Genomic DNA, 21,670 nt, shown 5'->3' on the forward strand with positions numbered 1-21,670 from the left:
AGATGCCGCTCTCACGCGCTGACGTCAGTTCTTCTTTTTTCCGCGCCAGCAAGCGCAGATCCGGAAAAAGTAGTCCCCTTAGTAAATTTTTGACTAACTTTTTCGATCCTTTTCAATCATTTTTCTAAGTCTTTCGACTCCGATGGTGCCTGCAGTGATGCCCGGGTTCAAACCCTGCGTCGACTGCAACCGACTGATGTCGGTTACCGACCCCCATCGCCGGTGCCTTCACTGTCTGGGTCCCGACCACGACAACAAGTCCTGCTCTGACTGCCGGGCCGTGACGTCCAAAGCTAGACAGGAGCGGTCCTGCAAGCGACTCGAGCTCCGGCAGTCAGCCCCGCGCCGCTCGAGATCCCAGTCCGCAAGGAGGTCGAGGGACCGGTCGCAGGGCCAGAGTCACCACAGTTCCGGGAGTCATCATCAGTCTTTCGGCTCAAAGTCCTCAGGTAGGAGGCACAAGAAGTCGAAGAGGCAACATCGTTCTTCTGACTACCCCCGACGCTCGAGCGACATGGCCGGGGGTTTGGGTGACACCGCCCCCGCGACTCCACCGGAGCCGCAGGCGTCGCAACCTGCTCCACACCCGCCGGTCCCTGGGCAGAACACGACACCGGATGAGATCGAGGCCTTCCTCGTGGCCATGAGGTCGCTCGCTCCTCCATCGGGTTCCGCGGCACCTTCGGGCCCAGCGGCACCGACTGGGTCCCCAAGCGGGCCGGGTGCTTCGACCCCAGAGCCGTCGGGTTCCTTGGCACCGGCGCCGTCGGCGACTTTGGTCCCGACGCCGCAGGGCCCATCGGATCCGGCTCCGGATCCGGGTCGTCGCTGGTCGACCTTACGACCACACCGGCACCGACCTCCAGGATGCCGCCTCCCAGGACGACGCTGTCCCCAGTCCTACCCTCGATTCGGGTCCGGAGTCGGAGCGGCGGCGCTTGGAGATTTCTATTTCTATGAACCGGCCCCATCTTTTAAACCTGAGTACCAGGTGATGGGTGAAGAGGGGGATTGGGAGGGGTCCGAGGACTGGGCAGTTGAGCTTGGGGAGGCCAGTGGTCTGGACACTTCGCCTGACACTGGTTTGTTCTCCCCTCCTACCGTGGCTATGGAGGAGGGGGCTGCCTATAGTGTGGTGCTGATGCGGGCTGCCAAGGTCTTGGGCCTTGAGCTCCCCGTCGCGGCTGTGAGGACTAACCTCCTCACTGAGTTCCTTAAACCGCAGGCAAGCTCGGCTGAGCCTCTGCTGCGGTTAAATGAGGCATTGTCGGACGTTTTTCTGGGCACTTGGTCTAAGCCCGCTACAGGTCCGCCTGTAGATAGGAACGTGGCCAGGCGCCCCCACCAGGCTCCGGGCGACCCTTGCTTCCTGTCCACCCACCCCACCCCCAAGAGCCTGGTTATCCAGGCCTCTATCTCCCAGACCGCATTTCTGACGGCTCCCCCCAATCGGGAATCCAAGAGGTATGAGCAATACCGGAAAAAGGTATTCTCCTCCCTAAGTTTGGGGTTGCGGTCAGTCAACACTGCGGGCCTCTTGGGCTGTTACACCCACTCTCTGTGGGATACGGTCGCGGACGTGCTACCACAATGTCCGGAGGGGGTCCGGACTAAACTCGCCCAAGCCCTTGCGGAGGGTCGAGATGCAGCACGGTATTCCATCCGGTCTGGGCTGGATACCACGGACTCAAAGAGTGATGGCCACGCTTGGTTGAGGTCCGCCAACTTTTCGGTAGATGTCCAAAATACTCTTATGGAAATGCCCTTTGATGGCCGTCGCCTCTTTGGCGACAAGGCAGACCATGCGCTTGAGCGCTTTAAGGACTCCAGGGCTACGGCCAAGTCCTTGGGCCTCTCGGCCCCGCACCAGCAAACGGTTGGCTTTCGCTCCTTTCGTGGCCAAGGAAGGGGCGCCCCCACACGTCCTGCCAGCCACGGGCCGCAGACTAGCATCCAGCGTGGTGGCAGACGTGGAAACCGCCATGGCGGCAGTCGGGGACAACGGCGAGGCCAGTCCATGACTGCCCCTGCAGCATCCGCCTCGAAACCCTCCTAGTCCAAATTTCAGGCCCATGTGACGCCAGTGGGGGGCAGGGTTCGCCATCACCACCTCCACTGGCGCACTGTCACATCGGAAAGGTGGGTGCTGCACATCGTCCGAAGGGGCTACTCCCTCCCCTTCGAGGCGACCCCTCCAGCCATGCCACCGCAGTTCCACCTCGTGTCGGGGGCTCACTTGAAACTTCTACAAGAGGAAGTTACAGCCCTCTTGGCCAAGGGGGCCATCGAGCGCGTTCCTGAGCCAGAAGTAGGATGCAGTTGTTCTCCCACTACTTTCTGGTACCCAAGAAGGGCAAAGGGGGCCTACGCCCTATCTTGGACCTGCGGAACGTCAACGGCTTCCTCCGGAAGGAGAAGATAAAGATGCTGCTTTGGCTCAGGTCTTAGCTGCCCTGGACCTGTGAGACTGATGGTAGCGTTGGACTTGCAGGACGCTTATTTCCACATACCCGTCCTGCCGGCCACCGGCGTTACCTGCGGTTCACGGTAGGCCAAAAGCACTTTCAGTTTATCGTGCTCCCCTTCGGCCTTAACAGCGCCCCACGGGTGTTCACTAAAGTGATGGCGGTGGTCGAAGCTCATCTGCGCAGGTTAGGGATTTCAGTCTTCCCCTACCTCGATGACTGGTTGTTAAAGGCGGACTCGCCCCAGACAGTCGTCCGCCACCTCCAGACTACGGCCCACCTCCTGCACCTGCTGGGGTTCTCCATCAATGTGCCGAAGTCACACCTGTGTCCCTCTCAGAAGCTTCTCTCAATCAGAGCGGTTCTAGACTCGGCGCAGTTTCAGGTTTATCCTCCCGACAAGCGGGTTCGGGATATTCAGGCTCTGATTCCGATCTTTTAGCCGTTATACAGAGTCTCGGTCAGGTTGACGCTGCGGCTTCTGGGGCTGATGGCCTCCTGCATCCTTCTGGTGCATCACGCCAGGTGGCGGATGCGGGCTCTGCAGTCGGACCTGAAGTTTCAGTGGGCCCAGCATCAGGGCAACTTGTCCGACATTGTCTTGATCTCAGAGGGCACTGCAAGACAGTTGCAGTGGTGGCTCACAGACCGAGATTGGGTCAGCGGCAGATCCCTCTCCCTACCCCAACCGGAGCACGTAGTTGTGACGGATGCGTCCCTCCTAGTTTGGGGAGGCCACATGGGAGAGGCGGAGATCAGAGGCCTCTGGTCTCCGGCGGAGTCCCGGCTCCGTATCAACCTTCTGGAGCTTCGGGTGATCCGGCTTGCACTGAAGGCATTCCTCCCCTCTGTCCGGGGGAGTGTAGTGCAGGTTTTCAGGGACAACACCACCGCCATGTGGTACTCCAACAAACAGGGCGGGGTGGGGTCATGGACCCTATGCCAGGAGGCTCTGTGCCTCGGGTAGTGGCTGGAACATCAGGGCATGACCCTGGTGGTTCAACACCTGGCAGGTTTCCTGAACGCCAGGGAGGACAAACTCAGCCTTCGGTGCATGATTGATCACGAATGGCATCTGAACTCGGACGTGGCGCAAGGCCTCTTACAGCAGTGGGGAAAGCCTTGGTTAGATCTATTCTCCACAGAAGAGAACGCGCAATGTCATCAGTTCTGCGCTTTGGAGCTGCGTTTCCACCTATACCACTTCTGCCCAGAGTGCTGAAGAAGATCAGGCGCGACCGGGCCTAAGTCATCCTTGTGGCTCCGGACTGGGCACGAAGATACTGGTATACCAAGCATGTCTGTCGATCCCCCGATTCGTCTGCCTCTTCAGGAGGACCTTCTGTCGCCGCAGGAGGGGACGGTCCTCCACCCGAACCTGTCCAGTCTCCACCTCCATGCTTGGAGATTGAGCGGCGACAGTTGAGGCCATTTGACTTGCTTCCTGAAGTTTGTAATGTGATTCTGGCAGCCAGGCGTCCCTCCACAAAGTCGGTACACGCCTGCAGGTTGAACAGATTTGTGGCATGGTGCACAGCAAAGGCTGTGGATTCACTCTCTGCCCCCCTTTTTGAAGTTCTCCTCTTCCTTCTATCTCTTGCCCAGCAGGGCTCTGCTCTGGGCACTATCAAGGGCTACCTTTCGGCCCTTTCCGCCTTCTTAAGGCTACCTTATCAGCCTTCTTTGTTCAAGTCCCCGATTGTAAATAGGTTCTTGAAGGGCATGACTCATATGTTCCCCCTGTTCCTTTCGCGATGCCCCAGTGGGACTTGAACCTGGTTCTGACTTACCTGATGTGCGCTCCTTTTGTGCCGCTCCATAACTGTCCTCTCTGTCTTCTTACGCTTAAGACTGCTTTCCTGGTTGCCATCACCTCTGCCAGGAGAGTGAGTGAGCTCCAGGCTCTTTCCTCCAAGCCTCCTTTCCTTTCTGTCCATCCGGACAAGGTTGTGTTGCGGACAAGACCCTCTTTCCTGCCCAAGGTAGTCACGGCCTTCCACATCGGGCAGTCCATCACCTTGCCCACCTTCTTTCTGCCTCCACATCCCTCTAAAGAGGAAGAGCGGCTCCACCGTCGGGACCCAGAACGTGTGCTCTCATTCTATCTGGATTGCACACGCCAGTTCCGGCTGGATGCCCAACTCTTTGTTGGTTACGTGGGCGCTAAGAAGGGACGGGCGGTGCACAAATGGACCATCTCTCTGTGGGTCGTGTTGTGCATCAAGGCATGCTACTCTTTGGCTAAGAAGGAGCCTCCTGTTGGGCTGAGAGCCCATTCCACTCGGGCCACGGCGGCTACTACTGCCCTGGGCCGGGGAGTCCTCTTGCGGGACATCTGTCAGGCGGCTATGTGGGCCTCGCTCCACACGTTCGCAAGACACTACTGCCTGGATAGCCAAGTTCGGAGGGATGGCTTCTTTGGCCGTTCTGTCCTCCAGGACTTTCTGGTGTGATTATTGGTTCGCAGACCCACCACCGGGGTTGGTATTGCTGGGGTATCTATTCTAAGGTTAGGAATCTAATACTAACCTGTTTCTTTCATATGCACAAGTTACTTACCTTCGGTAACGATATATCTGTAAGAAACAGTAGTTAGTATTAGATTCCTTACCGCCCCACCCATCCTCCCCGTTCTGCGAACCAATATCTAGGGTTAAGGTCATCCCCTTTCAGGGCCCTAGTTTCATGGCACCAGTGTTGGTTTTTATCATGGCTCTGCGTTTCTGGCGCGGAAAAGCTGTGTATATGAACTGACGTCAGCACGCGAGGCGGCGTCTAAGTACTCCGACGACGTCATCACGATGCCAACGACGCCGAAGACGAACGCGGAGCCGCAGACGTCGCCTACCGACGCGCAAGGGTACTGCTACGCAAAAGTTTCCGGATCCAGTCTGACGCCTGGGGATATTCTAAGGTAGGGAATCTAATACTAGCTACTGTTTCTTACAGATATATTGTTACCGAAGGTAAGTAACTTGTGGTTTAATTCTTCTAAGACTGCTAAAAGAGCGGATTCCATGCTATGTTGTGCACGAAAACACATCTGCATGGGGTGGAGGCAAAGGTTATTTTCCAGAAACTCAGATAGTGCCCCATTTACATGTTTCTCTACCAGCTTTCCAATGAATGGCAGGAGTGAGATAGGCCTATAATTACTGCGTTTTGACCCATCTAAGTTGGGTTCCTTTAGTAGTGGTCTGATAATTGCTTGTTTCCATGGTGTCAGGATTTCGCCTGCCTCTAAAGACTGGGTGAGAATTTCCACTATTGATGAGAGCACCTCCTTTATGACTTTGTAGAGTACATGGGGTGGAGCAGGATCATGAATCCAATGTTCTCATTTTGTTAAAAGAAGTCCTTTGTTCCCTGTGTGAAGCACAACAGCCTTCTTTTATCAACTCAAGTTTACAATGTTACTTCTTCTCTCCTTGCTTGACTAATAAAACAAAGACATTATTTTAGCAAACAAGGGTGCTTCTTACACCTGCAACACAGAGTGTGAGAAAGAATAAATTCCACAACACACAGGAAATTCAGCTATTAATTGTAAAACGAGAGTTTCTAGGAAAATGCATTTCAGGCCTACAAAATTCGGCTAACATTAGAAACCGGTACAAAAGGGGGTGGTAATGGACGGAGCATCTGAACCAATCAAACACTCACACCCAGTCAAAAGATCTGGGTTTAATCCATCACCGTTCTTTAGCCCACTCTGCACCCCAGTTCAGACGTGGCTATATGCAAATCAGTCTGACCCTGTGCCTCATGGGAACAGTCCAGCCCGAACTGCCAAGCCATGCCTTCCCTGGACCGGAAACAAGCTTCTGAGGACCGGTTTCTGGCATTCCAGCCGTCTTCAGCCCGGCTTGCTTGAATCCAGTGGCAAAGTGAGCAAGGGACTCACGTCTGAGCATACCCTGCCACACTTATGGCGGCCAAAAGCGGTACAAAATGGGGTGGTAATGGACGGAGCATCTGAACCAATCAAACACTCACACCCAGTCAAAAGATCTGGGTTTAATCCATCACCGTTCTTTAGCCCACTCTGCCACCCCAGTTCAGACACGGCTATATGCAAATCAGTCTGACCCTGTGCCTCATGGGAACAGTCCAGCCCGAACTGCCAAGCCATGCCATGCTCTCCACATCACTGGAGTCAAGCTATCCAGGCTAAAGAAGGCTGATAGCCAGAAACCGGTCCTTGGATGCTTGATTCCAGTCTAGGAAAGACATGGCTTGGTAGCTCGGGCTGGACTGTTTCCATGAGGCACAGGGTCAAGGCTGATTTGCATATAGCCAGTGTCTGACCTAGGGTGGTGTGGAGTGCAAAAAAACGATGGATTTAGGCCCAGATCTTTGTACTGGGGTGAATGTAAGACATTGTTCTGCATTCTGTCCATCGACTGTGTTTTTTGCAATTTTCACCGCGAGTGGGTTGGGTATGCTCAAACGTGAGTCCCAGGCTCTCCGCATCACTGGAGTCAAGCTATCCAGGCTGAAGAAGGCTGATAGCCAGAAACCGGTCCTTGGATGCTTGATTCCGGTCTAGGAAAGACATGGCTTGGTAGTTCGGGCTGGACTGTTCCCATGAGGCACAGGGTCAAGGCTGATTTGCATATAACCAGTGTCTGACCTAGGGTGGTGTGGAGTGCAAATAAACGATGGATTTAGGCCCAGATTTTGTACTGGGGTGAATGTAAGACATTGTTCTGCATTCTGTCCATCAACTGTGTTTTTTGCAACATTAGAAACCAGCATATGAACTCTACAAATTTGCATAGGAAAAGTAAGGCACATCCAATTTATACATTTACCTACATATAAAACAACACGATTAGTAAACACATTTAATAAATGAATAATTGTCAGACGTCCAGGAAGGGGTGCGGCCTGATTCCCAAATGCAGCATGCCTTATTTTGGACTTGGAAAAAGCTTTTGACAGCCTGGCATGGCAGTATTTATTCGCGGTGCTGCAGCGGGTAGGGGCCGGTCCCAAACTCATGGTATACACCAGACTGCTGTACACGGATCTCACATACCAGGTCCGCATTGTCCAACACATTTCAGCTCACTTTCAGGTAACCTGCGGGAGGCGCCAGGGTGCCTGCTTTCCCCCATCCTTGTCGCCCTAGCGATAGAACCACTAGTAATCTGACTCCGCAAGGGAGGTGAACAATGAGGCATACCGTTAGTGAAATGCTCCCATAGTGTGTCCCAATATGCGGACAACCTGTTAATATACATACGGAATATCACCATGAACCTAACTCCCCTCTGGGCAACACTAGACCACTTCGGGGAGGCAGCGGGGCTGAAAGTCAATTGGGCAAAATCCACTGTATATCCTCTACACCCAGACATCCCCCACGAGAAATATGCATTGGGTCGTTTAGACTAGCGTGGAACGGAGACGCCACAAGGTAGCTAGGAATCAGACTATACCACTCCCTGAAGGACCGTTTCAAAGCAACCACATAAGGACCCAACTCAACTTTTGGCGTACCCTACCCCTGGCCCCAGTAGGAAGTGTGCCTTATCGAAAATGGTGGTAGTTCCCCGCCTCCTCTACTACTTCGCAAATGTACTAGTTATCCCCCACAAGCCTTTTTTTGCGAGATTAACTCCCTGCTAATATCTCTGATTTGGGGGAAAGGACACCAAAGGGTAGCTGTGGTTTGAGCGCCCCATCTTTCGAAGCCTACTTCCTCATAGTGCAACGCCAACGGCTGTTGGGCTGGATGGCCGGACGCTGCTTGGAAGAAATGGGCTCGGACCCTGGGCCCCTCCCAATTCCAGTGGTGCATTGTCTACTCCTTCTAGGTACCTGACCGGACCCAACTCCCCCATCCAGGTGGCGGTGGCCAGGTCCTGCATTCAGCAAATCCATCGCCTATCCTGCAATGCACCACTCTACTCCCTACTGTTGCCACTGGTGGTCCTCCCAAGAGGCCGCGGCCACTACACATCCCGAGATGTACGCGTCCAGACAGAATACTATTTGTGGATGGACTCCTTCGTTTGTTTGAAAGCCTGATAGAAGGGAGCGGACTCCCAGCCGGGCAATACCTTCTACATAAACAAATCGTCTCAGATTGTAAACAGACCTGGAGTCTAGCAGGGGTAACCCAAGGCACACACAGCACTTCACACAATAGGGAACCTCATTACCTGGATCTATAGTTCCATCCTAGAGCTCACAGAAATGCCGCTCACCCAACTTAGTCTAAAGTAGGAAGAGGAATTTGGGCGCGCACTGCATTACAAAGCATGGAAGAGTGCTCTAGAATGCCACAAAAAGGTGTCACAGAACCAGCGCTTTAAAAACATCCAATTCAATAATTTATATTGGGCGTATTTGACACCAGCAAGGTTCCAACGATTCTACCCCATGACACAATTTGGATGCCCACGCTGCAACCTGCCTTGCGCCACATTCATAGATATGTTTTGGACCTGTCATACTAATATAGGCATTTATTTTGCATGCGTTTACAACGCAGTCGTTACATCGCAGTACCATGGCGCAGCTTTCTAGGAGTCGGCCATGTCTCTGTATAACCATTGTAGAATATTGGATGGATACTGCATCTCAAATGTAGGTGTTTCATGGAGGCATTGCTTGAAATATCGTCAGTCTTATATTTTCTTTTGTTTCCGTATTTCAGTTCGCAATCCACAAGGACAGATAAAACTCTACACCAAAGGTGCTGACACAATTTTGTTTGAGAGGCTTCATCATTCCAATGAAGCAGTGATGTCATTGACTTCAGAACATCTTCACGTAAGAGTTGCTGTGTTCATTATGCTACCATCGATTCATCATTGATATTACAATTTGCATTGTTTTATTAACATGTAGCACTGGGTTCTGGCATTTCACGTGTAAGTTCAGTAAAAACACAATTTCGTGCATGGTCTGAAGTGTCTCTATCAGCCTAAGTAATTGTATTACCCATACCACATTAGATACCAACCTCAGTGAACCGTGGAGCTATTAATATGTGCTCTCAGTGTCCATGACTTGGGGTCCATGACTATCAGGGGGTGGTGGGGTTCCTGCATATCGAGTCCAGGATAGCGTGGAACACTAATATCGAGAGACAACATATTGAAATGCAAGTTTGTGTACATTTTTTATATTTAACTCCACATCGAAGAGCTTTGAAGATACATATGTGTTAAAGGTGTATAGATGTGGAGTAAAAAAATTGTAAATCTGAGCTTTCTTCCTTTTGATATTTTGTTCCTCAATATTTTGTCTGTATTAGTGTTCCACGATATTCTTGTACTCTATATTGAAGAGCACAGTCTCATGGGTTGGAGGTGGTTATATGGTCCTATAACATCAGCATGTCTGCTCTCCACAAATGAGGTGGGGCTGTGTCTGTCATCACTGCATTCAGTCTCCACCCATATTGTCATCTTTCTCAGCTAGTTTCTTCTATCCAGTACTCCCAAGGACATCCAGGACGATTTGCAATGAGTAGGACCAAATCTGCATGTGTCCATCAGTGGGGGCTCCTCTGCTAAGGCGGAGGAGCGTTGACCCACTGGTCCTCAGCAGTAAATGAAACAAAAAATGATTATAACTTGCGTTATTATCATTTTATGTTTCCTTCTGCTGCAACTTTGTGTTTGGGGCGGGGCTGCTCCGATGACAGAGTGCACTTCGCATCTTCTCCATGCATGATTCATTAAAGCCTGCATGGAGAACATGCCCAGGCCCCCATTCCAAGACTGAGTGTCATTCCATGGCACTCAGACCAATCACACTGCTGCATTGTAGCTTTGCAGCATTGTGATTGGCTAGGGGGAGGCTGGGAGTCAGGTACTTCCTGCTGCTTCCTGCATTCTGCTGTGAGACAGGAACAAGAGGACGGAGGAGAGGTGGTGGCTGGCTGTCCATCACAGGTAAATGTTTTTTTAAATTTATTTATTCACTTTTTTTGTTCCCCCTCACCCCCATGCCCTAGAACCACCACCCGGGTCTGGTAGCAGCCACTACTGATGCCATTTCAAATTTTGAGGCCTTGCGATTAACCCAATAAAACATGTGAATGGGGTCTGAACTATCTCTTATTTGTAAACGTTGAGTGTATGAGGGTCACTTCTTTCAAGTAAGGTTGGAGAATCTGGACTCTCCAAGCCATGGGAAACAAAGTGAGAATCAGTCCTCTTGCACCTGAGGCACTTACTGCTGGGACTAGAAAATATTCTAATCAGTTTCTTCAGAGGCAGATAGCTCTGGTAGTAATCAATTAATTAAATAAGTTTGAAGCTGACATTGTGTGACACTGTCATGGTATATTCCCTCGTTCTTACTCAGTAATTTTCTGACATATCTGGTCCAGTGGCGGTCTCCCACTTAACCTTTACATCACTAAAGTCTGGGCCACTAGATTTCAGAATTGCCTGATAGATCGTTGCCGCCCACAACATAGGCCGTGCATGGTGATAATATGCAAGACTGTGTGTGTCTCTGTTTGATGCCCCTTTCTTACACACTTTCGTTGCTGTCCTCACTACACAATAAAAATATTAGGAACTAACCTCCTTTCTAATTCCCTCAAATGTGCTTTGTAAATTCACTACATAAAAGTCCCCTAATACTGTCAGTCTGGATATCATCCATAGATCAATATTTATTTTTTGTGTTATCTCATTAAACTCTGGAAGGACCACAGTGTGAGGTCCGGCACATATGCTATCTGCCTTTTGGTCCTCTTCAGTGAATGCTCTCAGCAGTGTCATGCTGCCTTTATCAATATTGTATGGGACAAGTCCCAACCCGTCCCCAAATTGTCTCCTCAAGCATGGGGAGCTCCAAGCCCCTTCTGTAAGGAGCAAGATTCGTTATCACCTCGGGCATCACCCATCTCGGCCGCTGTACTTGTGGTGCATATAATATGTATGCCAGTAGGCATGGACCTTAGTATATGCTACGCTGTCCCATATTAGATTCAATAGCAACATCTGTAACTCCGAACTCCCTAAAGAGACTCCGGCAAGCCCAACTAGGAAATATACAAAGTGGTACAGTAGTCTAGGCAACATGACCATTTTAGAAAGGGTTACTCGTGTTAGTGGTACTGTACACCAGAAATATACTGACCTCCACAGTGGTGATAGTGCCATCCTAGTTTCTGTCTAGTAAGATGTGTGCACCATGATATATTTGGACTCCCAGACACTTCAAGGTACCGAGATCCCACTTCAGTGGGGCTGATCTGGTCTCCCGCACTGTCATCAATTAGAGGAATTAGTATAAAGAGACCGAACATCCCCCAATTAACATGCAGACCCAATGCCAAAATCGGTTACCTCTCACATCATATGCTCCAAAGCCACAACTGCACCCCTAGTAAACAGAAGGGTGCCCTTACCCTATTGAAAAACAGAAGTTACGTGCATCACATAGACCATTCTCTCATGGGATACTTGACACATTTGGCAGGTGAGGCCCTCAATGGCCAGAGGGCACTCCTGATCAGTGCATCTTCCCCCTGCCGCTGCATCGACACAAAATCACCTGCTGTGCTCTGGGCCAGAGTTTTGTTTTCATCTCCCTAGTAGGTTGTGGTCCGCCATTCTGCCTCTAATTGTTGGGACTGCTGCAACAGTTTGCCTGACGCACCTTCGGGATCTGTTGAGATTGTAATTAAGAATTACATTGAAATCCCGACCTCATACAATTATTTGCAGCGAGATGGAGATACCACTAACCAGAATGTATGAAAAACGTAGGGGTTTTGTCACACTATGTGGGTTTTGCCATACATGAAAGCACTGTTAATGTTGCCTGATCCACATTGGTGTTAGCGTAACTGAAGTTAGAATATGACAATGTCAGCAAACTTTCTGAACTACTTGTAAAGTACCCTCCCTCCTCCGTCACCGGCCACCCCAACATGTCAGGTAATATGACCTCCCGCCACGCACTGATCCCTGATCCCACATAACCGTGGCCAGGCTGTAACTGACCGACTAACAGTAAATATTTCAACATTTTCAAAGGGGTGCGAACGATAGTGGGTGAACTTAGGGGGAGCGGTACAGCTCTGCGGAAGCAGAGGTGGCCTGGGTGCACTCTGATATGATAAAGATTGGTCTGCACACCTGAAGTCACTCACTCTTTGTGGCTTCATTCAAAAGTTAGGTAGCAGGTAAACGCAATTTAGGCAGCTCTATTTACAATTTATTTGAGCAGACAACTGAACGCATTAGAGTATTAATTGTTTTTATGGCTAATATTCAGCATCACTGATTAGGGCATCATGTTACCCGCAAGTTTGCAGGGAATTGGCGCCAGTCTCGTGGGATGGATGGATTTGAAGAACTTCGAGGCCTCTTTCTGGTTTAGCAAATACTTTTTGTCTTCAGTTTTGCACGATCCAAATTTGCGCTGGGTACAGCATAGCATAGGTGCTTCCACGTTACATTAGATGCTTCTTGACAGGTAGAAACTCCTGCATGGGAAAACGGATCAAAACTATATCACTGATAGAGCATGTCACACTTCTCCCGTGGTAGACGTAACAAAGCATTCCTGTCCACAAGAATATGTGGTAGTTTGTCCTATAAAGAGCTGTCAACATTGTTTTCACATACAGTTCCACTGGACCCATGTTCTTTGTCTAGGGGATGCCTATAATACGCATGATTATTATGGCCGGTTCATGCGTTAAGGTCTTCGATTTTTCACCTTGATGCCAGCCAAGACCTTTTCTATATTTAGGTATTTTTTAAAATTTAGCTTTAAATCACTCTCAGTTTCTGGGATCCACTGTTCTGCTTTATTTAGCCCTGCTTACCCTATAGCAGTGCTTTCAATTCAGCGTCTGGTAGCATTTCAGTGTTAATGTGGTTGGGTCGCTTTTATCACCTTCGATAGTCAATTCAATTCAATTCATGAAGCTTTATTCGGCACACGTAAATGACCATAAAAGCACAAAGATAAAAATACAGTAAATATTACATACAATAATTTTCAAAGTTTAAAAACAACCGGAGGGTTGACAGACATAACTCTTAAAAACACATGCTTTTCCTTGCATTGATAGACTGGTTTAAAAACGTAGCAGTATAAAAACAAATATCGGCAAATTGCAGATTAAAAATTAAACTCATAGCCTGATTAACTTATCGTACACCGTATTTAACAAACATGGGTTTCAGATAGGCAGTACGAAAATGTATGTACAGTTTACAAAACAGTAAAAAGTGCAAGGTGCTCTGCTTGGATATACCATCACATAAACCGGGCCCGGTTGGGTGCTTCTTAAGAGTCGGAAGCGCCACCAAATGGTGTGCTACACCAAACCTTAATCTGGTCAATACAAACTTGTGCGATGGCCTTGTCACCATGGCTAAGTAATTCGGAAATCCTTCACCAACCTTATAGGTACTATAGAACAAGACAGTGGATAAGGATCCATTTGCTAGTTCCCGCTTCCTTGCTCTAAAAATCAGAAAATTGTTTTTTACTTCTGCTTTAGAGACCAGGGATGCTGCACCGGGATCACTCAATATGTTAAAATTAAATATCTCGGAAAAACAAACAGCCACATATTTTAACCAGGGAATATTACGATGTTTATAGAGAGAGAGACAATCCTCAATTATAGATCTATTAAAAGACTTTTCTTCTTGTAGCCAAATAGAGCGCCAAATCATAAGTGGCCTCAAGGATAATAGATCAATCAGATAATTAATATCCAATTGGAGCAGACGCAGGTAAAGCCAGCAGTTTTTTCAAAAAGCGATTTTCCTCCTGCTGCAAATTATGGTCACATTTGTGGCCCCAAACACCCGCCCCCATAGAGTGCAATAGTAACACATCTTGCTTGATAAATAGTGAGCATGTCCCTGGTGCGGCGGTCCCCGACCTTTGCTGCAAACCTAAAAACACCATGGGCAATTTTGGCCTTCTTGTTACGGATATTATTAAATTTGTTAAGCCATTTTCTGTCTTTGGAGAAGGTTATACCAAGATAACAATGTGTCTACATGTTGCACATTGTCACCATCGATAAAAAGGCATTTAAAATATTGCTTTTAGCCCCACAGGTCATGGTATGTGTTTTTCCTTTATTAATAATTCGTTTCCTTTCTTTTATGAAGATGAAGAATCTATCCATCAAACGCTGCAGTCCCAAAGGGGTTCTTGAGAGCAATACAGCGACATCGGCGTAAAGTAACACCGGCACAGGGATACCTTTGATCTTGGGGGCATCTGCATTTACGTTTTTTAAAATAACATCAATGCCATTAATAAATAAGATAAAAAGGAGGGGGGGCCAATACACAGCCCTGTCTTATCCCTCTCTTAACGCTAAATTTCAGGGTGCATACCCCATTGGGGCCGAAATGTACGCACGTTTGTAGTTTCCCATAAAGCCTAGCCAAGAAGATTATTATACCCTCTGGCGCACCTAGCTGTAACAGTGTTGTCCATAAAAGAGTGTGATCGACCAAGTCAAAGGCACTACTTAGGTCTGCAAAGCAAGAGCAGAGATAAAGAGAGCCTTGTTTAGCTTCGGTATATTTCCCGATCAGTAGGTCAAGATTAATACACTGATCTAGGGTACCCCTGCCCTTTCTAAATCCATGTTGGCTATCGGCCAGAATACCCTCTTGCTCGGCCCATTCCTCTAACCTGACCAACATAACTCTGCTCATAATCTTGACTGAAGAGTCAAGTAGAGAAATGGGACGATAATTTTTCACGTCCGACCTACTGCCCTTTTTATATATCGGGATAATGATTGAATCCCCCCAGGTATCGGGGGACTTGGAATAAACTGCAGCATTAAAAACGATGGCCAGAAGGGGGCTCCACATCTCTGGGGCCGCTTTATAAACACCGATAGGCACCCCGTCAGGGCCTTGGGCTTTCCCCCCCTTGCTACTACGGATGCCAAGCTTGACCTCATCCACAGAGATGTCCAATGGCAGAGCGGTCCAACTATTAAGGTTGGTAAGTGTGCCACTATTAGAATCAATATTATTAGAAAAGTGTATTAACCACTCATCACTAGGGACATTAGATGTTAACTCCAGAGTATTTTCATCCTTAAGGAAGGGGGAGTTAACCGTGGCCCAGAACAGGGCCACGGTTAACTCCCAATAGATAGCTCAGCAGCTTGGTTGAGGGAATCCCAGGCTTGTTGCTGTAGCTGCGATTTCCTCCTTTTCAGGGTATTCTTATATTCTAATCTTACTTTTGTAATAAGACCAGTGTCCCTAGGCTTTTGAGCAAGAACACTTTTTAATTTGGTTAATGAAGTGGTGCACATGTGATCAAACCAACCCGGTCCATTTCTACATTTAGCATTGCTCAGTCGCGTGAACCTGGCATCGATTAATCCCTTTAAAAGCGGACAAAACCTGTTCATCATCGGTAACATTATCAAGGATCAAATTAATATCTACCAGACAGTCCCTGACAATAGAGCCGATTAATTCATGGTTCTTGTCCCCTACCCATTTGAGTCTAACACCATTTTGTCTGTGGGGTTCTACATTAGTGATAGTACTCCCTATTTTAACTGAACTTCCTCCCCAGAAGGTGGTTTCCAGGATAATACAATTATGATCGCTAATTGGAGTTACCTCAATCCTACGGGGAGCACAACAAGAAACAATTTGGGAGGAAACAATCACGTGGTCTAGTAGTGGAACTAATATGCCGGCACATAAAAGTTGGGATAATCTGTCCTTGTTCCCCTTTGACAAAGTCTAATATTTCTAAGTCGTGACAGCCCATAAATCTATTTAAAGTTTCCCCGTAATTATTATGTGCAAAATGCAAATCATCTGATCCAGCATTGTCAGTAACCCCACATAATTTTTGTGCGGACAATTCACATAAAATAATATTAAAATCAACTACCCATATAAAATCAAAAGAAACATTAGCTTCTAAGTTCAAGTTATCAATCACATTTGCCAGGTCATTTACAACTGCTACTCTGGAGTTGTCAAAAATATTATTATAGTAATTGATCAGTAAAATATTGCGACCCATATCACCATGGAGCCAAAGGATCTGCACATGGGCTCCTACGGAAATATACCTTTTTACTGCAATCGGGCGGGAGATAGATACCAATATTACTAAACCACCTTTAGCTCTCCCAGGGCCAGTGCCCAATGCGGGCAAGTTGTAGGAAACAAACCCCTCAAAATTAACATCCTCCCTGGCCCATGTCTCCTGGAAACAGATAATATCGTAGGTATTGACACAATCCATCCAGCCTGGTACATTAACTTTAGATTTCCAGCCTGCAATGTTCCAGCTAACAATAGTTATCCCTTTCCTCATTTGGCCAGGGTTATCCAAGATCGTAAATTCGTTAGAACTATCTCCCCCACCTAGATTTTCACTCGGTGGCTCCCCACAAACATTGTTCAGGTTTAAATCGGCCCCCTGGATTGGAACAAGATTGTCTTTGTTCGTAGTTTCATTAGAGACATCTCCCCCATCTAAGTTTTAGCTTGCTGGCTCCCCACAAACATTATTCAGGTTTAAATCCAAACCCTTGATTAGAACAGGATTGTCCATAATCATAGTTCCATTTGGACCAACACCCCCGTCCAAATTTCCACTTAATGACTCCCCACAATCATAGTTTGAGTTTAGATCAGTCCCCGAAACCTGGTTATGTCAATCGTTGGAATCCATGCAATTTAACATATGGAATCGGTTCTGCATTGGGATGTCAAAAACTGGATATTTAAAGGACATGGGTGGCCTGGTTCTAGTATAATCCTTGGGTGGATTAGTCATGAGATGACTATAAAAGTAACCAAGTGGGCGTGCACACACGCTATTATCATTAGATGGCAAGGAGGCTGCTCTTAGCAGAACGGTTGCGACGTATTATTGGTGCGTAAAATTAACAATAACACACCCCTGCAATTCTTTCTAGAATTACCTATCCAGATGACCCTTCTAACAGACAGAATTTGGTCAGAGTAGGCCGTTAGGAACCCACACTGCTTGTGCACCCAAGAAACTGTTTTGTTTTTTAATGAAGCGTGTGATTCCTGCTGACGCTGGGTCATTAGTGAGTCAGAGGGTGGTACATTAGTTAAAATAACCACATAGGGTGCCCAGACGTGGGTCCCAGGCACTCCACACCACTGGAGTCAAGCTAGCCGGGCTGATGAGAGGTGTTACCTCGAAACCGGTCCGGTCCTCGGATGCTTGATTCCGTTCTGGGAAGGACATGGCTTTTGTAGTTCGGACTGGACTGTTCCCATGGGGCACAGGGTCAGAGCTGATTTGCATATCGCCATTGTCTAACCCAGGGTGGTGTGGAGTGCAAAAAAACGATGGATTTGGGCCCAGATCTTTGGACTGGGATGAGTGTGTGACATTGATCCACATTCGGTCCATCACCTGTTGTGTTTGCATATTCCGCCCTAAGTGCGCTGGGGATGCCCAGACGAGGGTCCCAGGCACTCCACACCACTGGAGTCAAGCTAGCCGGGCTGATGAGAGGTGTTACCTCGAAACCGGTCCGGTCCTCGGATGCTTGATTCCGTTCTGGGAAGGACATGGCTTTTGTAGTTCGGACTGGACTGTTCCCATGGGGCACAGGGTCAGAGCTGATTTGCATATCGCCATTGTCTAACCCAGGGTGGTGTGGAGTGCAAAAAAACGATGGATTTGGGCCCAGATCTTTGGACTGGGATGAGTGTGTGACATTGATCCACATTCGGTCCATCACCTGTTGCGTTTGCATATTCCGCCCTAAGTGCGCTGGGGATGCCCAGACGTGGGTCCCAGGCACTCCACACCACTGGAGTCAAGCTAGCCGGGCTGATGAGAGGTGTTACCTCGAAACCGGTCCGGTCCTCGGATGCTTGATTCCGTTCTGGGAAGGACATGGCTTTTGTAGTTCGGACTGGACTGTTCCCATGGGGCACAGGGTCAGAGCTGATTTGCATATCGCCATTGTCTAACCCAGGGTGGTGTGGAGTGCAAAAAAATGATGGATTTGGGCCCAGATCTTTGGACTGGGATGAGTGTGTGACATTGATCCACATTCGGTCCATCACCTGTTGTGTTTGCTTCAGGGGTGTGTAGCAGCGGCGGGAGGGAAGTCTAGCAAGCCCAGCACTCTGATGGCGACCAACAGCTTGGAACAGCCCCCGCTCCACCGGGGCTATGCAGAATGTTATAGCGCCTCCGAGCGCGAGATTCGTGGTGGCGGCCCCAGCCGCTAGGGATTCTGGGGTGGGTAGTTTGCTCCTCCACATGGCAGCCGCTTCAAGGGTGTGTAGCGGCGGCGGGAGGGAAGTCTAGCAAGCCCAGCACTCTGATGGCGACCAACAGCTTGGAACAGCCCCCGCTCCACCGGGGCTATGCAGGATGTTATAGCGCCTCCGAGCGCGAGATTCGCGGTGGCGGCTCCTGCCGCTAGGGATTCTGGGGTGGGTAGTTTGCTCCTCCACACGGCAGCCGCTTCAAGGGTGTGTAGCGGCCGCGGGAGGGAAGTCTAGCAAGCCCAGCACTCTGATGGCGACCAACAGCTTGGAACAGCCCCCGCTCCACCGGGGCTATGCAGGATGTTATAGCGCCTCCGAGCGCGAGATTCGTGGTGGCGGCTCCTGCCGCTAGGTATTCTGGGGCGGGTAGTTTGCTCCTCCACACGGCGGCCGCTTCAAGGGTGTGTAGCGGCGGCGGGAGGGAAGTCTAGCAAGCCCAGCACTCTGATGGCGACCAACAGCTTGGAACAGCCCCCGCTCCACCGGGGCTATGCAGGATGTTATAGCGCCTCCGAGCGCGAGATTCGCGGCGGCAGGAGGATTCTGGGGCGGGTTGTTTGCTCCTCCACACGGCGGCCGCTTCAAGGGTTGTAGCGGCGGCGGGAGGGAAGTCTAGCAAGCCCAGCACTCTGATGGCGACCAACATCTTGGAACAGTCAGTTCCTATGCATTGGTTCATCTGCAGGACTCAAAGGTAACTTTGATTTCCTGTTGTCTATTTTGCCCATTTTGTCAACTGCGTGCAATTAGGTTTATATTCAACACTCAAAGCACTTCGGGGGCAGTGTGCACAGTTAATCTGTCTACTGTATGCACAGTGGGTGTTGGGGTAGGTTGTATTCAGGTTGAAGTCAGACCCCAACTATATGAGCCACACAGCAGCAAGTTCCTTTAGGGGCACTGCCATTGCACAAGCTGATCATGCACGAACGGGCTAGCACGTCCTATGTATACGGAAAGTACTTTGCAGTATTTCAGTATTTCATATGGTCGGCCACATGAGTTACTGTCACCAGTGCCTGTAGGCTTAGGGAATTATTGTCAATGTTGCTTCGCGTGCTGTTTTAAAAGAAACAAGCATTTGCAATGCAATAGGTCTCACATTTGCGAGAGTTTGAGCTATTGGCATGATAAATGACAATGCCTTTTATTCATGTATATTTAAAACCTGCACACATGTGTAAATACGCAGTTTGTATTTATAGTCCTTGCTAACTAGAAGCAAGGCTGGCAGTAAAAGAGGTGCAGTTACTGCCAGCTTTGCTTTTTGTAAGCAACAACTATACCTACAAAGTGCGTGTTTACCCACCACTTGCAGGTTTTCAAAACACATAGATAAAAGGCATTGTCATTTACAATGCCAGTAGCTCAAACCCTCGCAAATGCGAGACCTATTGCATTGCAATGCTTGTGAGGCTCTGAGATGGAGGCAGAAGCAGCAATAGGGAGGCAGGGACCGTGATGCCAGGTCGTGCGTTTCTAAAGCAGGAGGGAGGAGGAGGCAGCTGCAGCTAAAACAGACCTCAGTCTTTGAATGCACAGAAAACGTGGCAAGATAAGAGCAAGATTTATAGCCCTTTTTAAAAAAGAGCTCAGAAAACCACAAATACTGTTCTCGACTGCTCCAGATTAAAGAAAGAAATGGTGCTCACAAGCTCGGAGTAACAACATGTGTAACAGGGGCAGTCCTTTTAAATGGGTCGAGCTTTTAAAGGTCATATCCTGAATACGGCATGTCTCACAGAGACAATACAAGCACCGCCTAGGCAAGACCTAAAAACCAATCTACTCCCCCTGCACATTAAGCAAAGAAATACTCACCCTACATCGGCCTTCCCACCATGCTGTTGTAAAACTGGGATTAGTCACAAATTGGTACCAAGAAAAAGTTAGATAATTATACACTTTATAGTACAGAGGAAGGAAACAAGGGGGAATGGCACTTATAAAGTGCAGTGCACACCAAACAGTATCTTGGCATTTTCTGGTAAAGGTACAGGAGTTATGAGATATGACAGTGTGCACATAGTTTTATTAGCTTGACAAACATAGCAATTTTGCACCAATATCCCAGCATCAATGTCCATATACAGCCACCAATACTCAGACTCTAATCTTTTTGTTTGTTCCTGTGAATCCCTTATGACCCTCATGGGCCAATCTGAGAGGTTTGTCTTTGACATTTGATGAAGGTACCAGTTTATCATTTCTCATAATGATGGTTCATATAAGTGTTAATTTGGCATTAACTTTCCAATATGGTCTAATTTCTCAAAAACTGTACTTTTCAAAACTGAAGAACCACTGATATTTCCCACTTATACGTTAGTGAGCTAACTATAACTTGTGACCCCATAATGCACTGCTTATTACTGCCCCTAACTGTAATGCCATTACCATAACCTCTGTTTTAGACTGCTCATTGGCTAAAGCTGTGTGTAAGCCAGATCTAAAAAAAAAAAAACAGATGCTTTTATTCACTGCACGGCGGTACCCAATCCCCAGAGACCTCACCTGTTGTTGGTGCTACAATAACAACAATAGGAGAAAGGTCAGAGTATCAGACTAACAATCTCAAAGCCCTCAGAACCTGAAATGGAACTGTAACCTCAGAGAAGGTGATACAAAGCTGGTGCTGGGAGGAAAGCAGGGCCCTCCTCAGGTAAGCCTCCTTGGTGAGGCTTGTGTCCGCCTTCACATGGGCAGGTAACAGCCCAAGGTGTTCAAGTCAAGTCAATTTTTTATTGTATAAAATTATTAAAAATCATTACAAAATGCATCTAGATCATCATGGGACATAAAACACTTTTTAAAATATTGGTAAATAAAACTGTTTGTCAAGTGGCAAGTAAGTGTCAAATATTTCAGGTTGGTGGTATAATTCCAAGGTCAGCTTGCTGTAAGAGAGATTGGGCTTTCATCATATAT

At 48.5% G+C, this 21,670-nt stretch overlaps 1 protein-coding gene across 1 annotated transcript in view; it reads left to right on the forward strand.

The window, feature by feature from the left end:
* The window catches only part of ATP8B4 (ATPase phospholipid transporting 8B4 (putative)), a 3,619,152-nt gene that overhangs the window by 2,129,121 nt on the left and 1,468,361 nt on the right, over positions 1-21,670 (forward strand). The window contains exon 16 of the mRNA XM_086958264.1: positions 9,133-9,248. Within this exon, the coding sequence (XP_086814390.1) occupies positions 9,133-9,248 (116 nt within the window). The remainder of the gene's footprint in view (positions 1-9,132; positions 9,249-21,670) is intronic.

Source organism: Lissotriton vulgaris, chromosome 2_1, assembly GCF_964263255.1.
Source record: "Lissotriton vulgaris chromosome 2_1, aLisVul1.2, whole genome shotgun sequence".
NCBI classification, from domain to species: Eukaryota; Metazoa; Chordata; class Amphibia; order Caudata; family Salamandridae; genus Lissotriton; species Lissotriton vulgaris.